We start from the raw sequence: 5,194 nt of genomic DNA, 5'->3' as shown, positions 1-5,194 counted from the left end.
TTGAGCACATAAACTAATTTTGATTTTATTATTTGATTGTAACAAAATAAAGTCATCAATGCATAGCAAATCTAACCCATATCCATTAAATTCTAGTTTTTTATTATTCCACTAATATTTGAATATTTTTTTTTTATTTAAATAATTTTTGATTGTTCTAAAAAAAATGATATCTTTTTTTTCTAAATATAATTTTTTAATATTTTGAGTCGAAATCTTTTGTAGCAATAATTTATAGTTTAAAAGGGAAAAGTCCAAAAGACGATTGAGGGAGCCAAATTATTGATGTCAAAAAATTAAAATTCTACTAAAATTTGAATGTAAATAAATTTTATAAAATTTGAAAGAAACACTAAATACGAAATTCTTATAATATATTTATTTATTAGTAAATTTACTAATAATGCATTCAATGGCATTCTTGTAAACAAAGAAAAGGTACAACAATAATTAAAGTTAAAATATTATTGAAAAGGGGTATTTGGGCCCACCAGAGTCCAAGAAGCCCAAGTCCAAACCAACCTTCCTCTTCCTCTCCCTCCCCCTCCCATAAAATCAACCCACCACCCCCTTCCCTCTCGCTTCTTCAAGCAAGAGACGAGCGGCGAAGAAGCGAGCACGAAGCAACGAGAGCGAGAGCTCAATCGAATCGAAGGGCTTCCGAGTTGGGCCACCACGGCTAGCCTTGGAGCCGGCCGGTGGGCAACCCACCGCCACCTCAACCCCGGCCAACATCACCCACAAGTGGAGCACCGCCGGGCCGCCGGCGAGGCCCTCGGCCTCCTCTTAGACAAGAAGCGCAGCCCCGCCCCGCACGGAGGCCGCGGCGCCCTCCCCTCCGCCGGCGGCAGCCCATCCGACCTCCTATTCCTCGCAGGCGGCGGCCATCCAGCTGCCCCTCTCCTCCTCGTTCCCCTCTCCTAATCGACCCTATAATCCCCTTATCTTCTTCCTTATCTACGTACTCTATAAAGCTATATGGAGATGCTGACCATCAAGAGGGTCCCCACTGTGCTCTCCAACTACCAGGAGGACGCCGCCGAGCCCCGCGGCTGCGGCCGGAACTGCCTCGGCGAGTGCTGCTTGCCTTGTAAAAATCGCTAACCCATCATCTTGATCTAATCAGCGAAATCCTTTCATCAAATTCCAATTTTTACTGAAATTTTGAGATTTCGTTTTGGCGATTTTATTGATGGTTTGTGTTTGGTTTCGTTCCGTGGGATCCCCGGCAGTCTCAAAACTTCCCCTTTATGTCTTCAAGAGCGACGCTGAGCTTCCGGTTTCTCCATCGGACGCCACCGAGGAGCCGCCGGCCGACTTCTTCCTCAACTCCCTGTTACTTGGACAGGTAATCTTTTATATGAATACGCTCAAAATCCGATGTTTTTGTTGTTTCTGATCTTTGTTATGTGTTTCGGTGATGTGATTGTTATCGATTTGTCGATTTGGTGGGGTTTGTAGTGGGAGGATCGGATGAGCAGGGGGTTGTTCCGGTATGATGTGACGACCTGCGAGACCAAGGTGATCCCTGGGGAGCAGGGTTTCATTGCCCAGCTCAATGAGGGCCGCCACCTCAAGAAACGGCCCACCGAGTTCCGTGTCGACCGTGTCCTCCAGCCTTTTGATCCCACCAAGTTTAACTTCACCAAGGTTGGCCAGGAGGAGGCGTTGTTCCGCTTCGAGGCTGGGGAAGGCAACAAGGCTCGCTTCTTCGAGAGTGCCCCTGTCGATGGGGCCAGCTCTCCCAGTGTCGTCGTGATCAATGTAACACGCCAATGCCATTGTTTGATGTGTTCATATTAGCATGGATTTTGATCCATCCAGTTTTATGATAGATAGTTTTGATGTGTCTTATGGTTACAGGTGAGCCCTATCGAGTATGGTCATGTTCTGCTGATTCCTCGTTTGCTCGATTGCTTGCCTCAGAGGATCGATGCCGAGTGCTTCTTGCTTGCCCTCCACATGGCAGCAGAAGCAGGGAACCCTTACTTCAGGCTGGGATACAATAGTTTGGGTGCCTTTGCCACCATTAATCACCTGCATTTCCAGGTTATTGCTCCAGCTTTATGTGTTCTTTCTTATTGTTTGAATGCTTATGCTCAGTGTTTCATTTGAATAGGATGTCACTTTGTGATAATGAACTCAGAAAAAGTTTGAGTTTGTTGATAAAGGAATGCTTTCCATTGTATGGTGACAGGCTTATTACTTGTCGCTGCCTTTCCCGGTGGAGAAGGCCCCGACGAAAAAGATACCCATGGCTAAGGGCCTGGCCAATAGTGGACTGAAGGTTTCATTGTTGATGAATTATCCTGTAAGAGGCCTGGTTTATGAGGGTGGCAACACCTTGAAGGACCTAGCTGATGTGGTAGCCAACTCCTGCATTTGTCTTCAAAAAAGCAACATCCCATTTAATGTGCTTATTTCTGACTCAGGCAGGAGGATCTTTCTCTTCCCACAGGTAAATGTCATCTTGCTGTTCATTCATATCCACCTTTGTTATGATTTTATGTTTCTTAAATTTCTTGCTCAGCTGTGGATCAATAGGCATAAGCAACAAACAAGAGTATGTCATTTTTCAGTTTGTGAAAGTAGATTAGGTCAAGTTAAATGATTTGATTAGTTGGTATTTACACCACATCCTGACCTGTTTACATAATCATCATATATAATTTGTGAAAGTATGTCATTTTTAGATATTTGTAGATATAATCATAAGATAGCCTACCAAGGATGCCTGAACCTATTTACGTAATTGTAAATTTTGTAATAATGTAATACAAACAAGCCTTGCTGATTGCTGGTGTTCTTTCATGTGCGCAAACCGTGCAGTGCTATGCTGAAAAACAGGCTCTTGGTGAGGTGAGCCAGGAACTCCTGGATACTCAAGTGAACCCTGCGGTGTGGGAGATCAGTGGGCATATGGTGCTGAAGAGGAAGAAAGATTATGAAGAGGCATCAGAGGACTATGCTTGGAGTCTTTTGGCTGAGGTCTCCCTGTCTGAAGAGAGGTTTCAAGAAGTGAAAGCTCATATCTTGGAAGCCACAGGTTTGGTGGAGGTTGAAGTGGAACATGCGGATGTGAACGAGAGTAAAGGAACTTCATATCAGTCAACTCCGGCGGACACTACCCATTTCTCAGAAGGGTGTCTGGTTCTGCAGTGAATGATGAGCCTTTTCATTGCTTCTGTTACTGCTGTTTGCTTTTGCTTGCTTCTGAACCAAATAAGGGCAGTTAAGTACTGTTGTGTGCAGCAACACTGCCTGAACCTGTTTGTCTGCAGTGTTTGCTCTCTGTGGTTGGTTGGCTTATGTATTGACTGTTAGAATGTCAAGTGGATGCTGAATCTATTACCTGTTTTCAACTCATATCTGGTTCTATGTATGTTTGTGTTATTGTTGATGTTTCTAGTGAATCTATGAACTCAAAATGAGCACCAGGAAACAACCAGTAAGAGTACTTGAAAACGGGTACCAAGATATTGGACCTCGTTGGAAAAAGCTTGTGATTATAGCCAACAGCTTTTGATCAATAGAAGCTTGGTTCTTTTCCTCCTGGGCTTGAATGCTGGATGAACGGAGATTGGAGGAGGATAGGTTGCATTGGAGGAGTAAGGGAGTTCTATTTTTCTTGATGCTGAAAGCAATAAGGTCGTGTCATTCTTATAATGTCGGATGAATAAATATGCCAATTCTACTTCTATGCTTCGTTGTGTTACTGGTTCTAAATTAATGTTTATCTATCAGCAGTTGAACTCAATTGAACTGCTATTCAGTATCCTGCACATATGAAAATAAGATGCGTTTTTATATTTCCAGCAGTTCACACGCCGCTTAAACTCCATGTGGTCAAGGCACCGCTTCCTATAGGTGATCTTCTTGCACGCTTTCAGCTGCTTTGCCACAACTCTTATGAAACATTATTCACTGAAGGTGTACTGGGGGTGCATTTGATCCGTAACTGGAATCGAAATGGTTGGAATGGGAATCGAAATAGCCATATCTTCTAATATGTTTGGTTCATAACCAAAATCGAAATGCTAGAGTTTTTCTACGTGCGGATTGTACAGAAGTGTATATATTTTTTTTCTGATCAAAGTATTGTTTTAATGAAGGTGCTAAATTACCAAGCTAGTAAAACCTTTGGTAGTTGTAGTAAATGGTGTGCAATCAAATCTCACCTTCACTAGGATCCAGATTGCAGAGGATTGCAGCTATTTGGAAGAAGGATATCCCTATCAAGTAGCCCATTATTTGTGGGCCGTTTATGTACAAATACATGCATATATGTTCCTATAGGCCTATTGAGAAATTTTTTATGCGGCGGTGTAAAAAATCTGATGTAGAGCACACCATTTTATATGATTGGTTCATGTAGCCAACACTTTTCAATGTGTATTAAATACCTGCAGTTCTGTTTTTCTTTTAAAAATTTTGCACGACTAAAGTACCCCGACTCTTTGAAAAAATTATGACATTCCGTGGCATATTATGACTTCCTACGTATAGGATATTATAATATGGTCAAAAAAATTATGACATTTTATAGCATATTAATATTATGACATCCTACGTCAAATTATGACTTTCTACATATAAGATGTTATAATATGGTCCAGAATGTTATAATATAGAAAGAGCATTTTTGTCCAACCACTTTCTAACACGTATTTAATGTCTGTAATTCTTCTTTTTCATTTGAAAATTTTGAATGATGAAAATGCACATGCTCTTTGAAAAAAATTATGACATCTATATCAAAATTTTTACTTTCTACACGTAGGATATCATAATATGGACATAAGATGACATAATTTTTTTCAAAGAATAGGATATTTTCATCATCCAAAATTTTTAAATAAAAAAATAGAACTTCAAATATTAAATGCATGCTGAAAAGTGATGGTTATATAGATCAATCACATAAAATGATGCGTTCCGTATTAGATTTTTTATATTGCCCATGACGCACAAAGAATTTTGCTAGGCCTATTATGTATATGGGCTTTTTTGCGTACATACACAGTGTGTGTTTGTGAATCCGCACATGTGTGTGTATATATATATATATATTTTGTGTGCGCGTGTTCTCGGGAGAAGAAGGTGTGGACATATATATCTAAAAATATATATATATATATATTTTGACCAATAACAGAATATCTAAATCAAAGATCTACTCTACTGATTATTATCT

The 5,194-nt window shown here is 40.5% G+C and overlaps 1 protein-coding gene across 1 annotated transcript; it reads left to right on the top strand.

Moving 5' to 3' along the window:
* The first annotated feature begins 601 nt into the window (after positions 1–601).
* Positions 602–3,366, top strand: LOC105038499 (GDP-L-galactose phosphorylase 1). The gene is made up of 6 exons (XM_010914321.4): positions 602–1,090; positions 1,233–1,348; positions 1,462–1,764; positions 1,864–2,049; positions 2,198–2,458; positions 2,830–3,366. The coding sequence occupies exons 1-6, from the start codon at positions 979–981 to the stop codon at positions 3,160–3,162; spliced, it is 1,311 nt and encodes a 436-aa protein (XP_010912623.1). The 5' UTR covers positions 602–978; the 3' UTR covers positions 3,163–3,366.
* Positions 3,367–5,194: the final 1,828 nt, after the last annotated feature.

This window comes from Elaeis guineensis, chromosome 1 (assembly GCF_000442705.2).
Source record: "Elaeis guineensis isolate ETL-2024a chromosome 1, EG11, whole genome shotgun sequence".
NCBI classification, from domain to species: domain Eukaryota; kingdom Viridiplantae; phylum Streptophyta; class Magnoliopsida; order Arecales; family Arecaceae; genus Elaeis; species Elaeis guineensis.
The sequence above is the reverse complement of the archived record's forward strand: the minus strand, read 5'-3'. Positions and strand labels throughout refer to the sequence as shown.

What these genes read in the sequence shown, in the direction of transcription:
- LOC105038499 (XM_010914321.4), top strand. Translation starts at nt 979, where the DNA reads ATGGAGATGCTGACCATCAAGAGGGTCCCCACTGTGCTCTCCAACTAC. An exon ending in CGGCGAGTGCTGCTTGCCTT is followed by an intron (nt 1,091 to 1,232) that starts GTAAAAATCGCT and finishes GATCCCCGGCAG; the next exon opens with TCTCAAAACTTCCCCTTTAT. An exon ending in TTAATCACCTGCATTTCCAG is followed by an intron (nt 2,050 to 2,197) that starts GTTATTGCTCCA and finishes GTATGGTGACAG; the next exon opens with GCTTATTACTTGTCGCTGCC.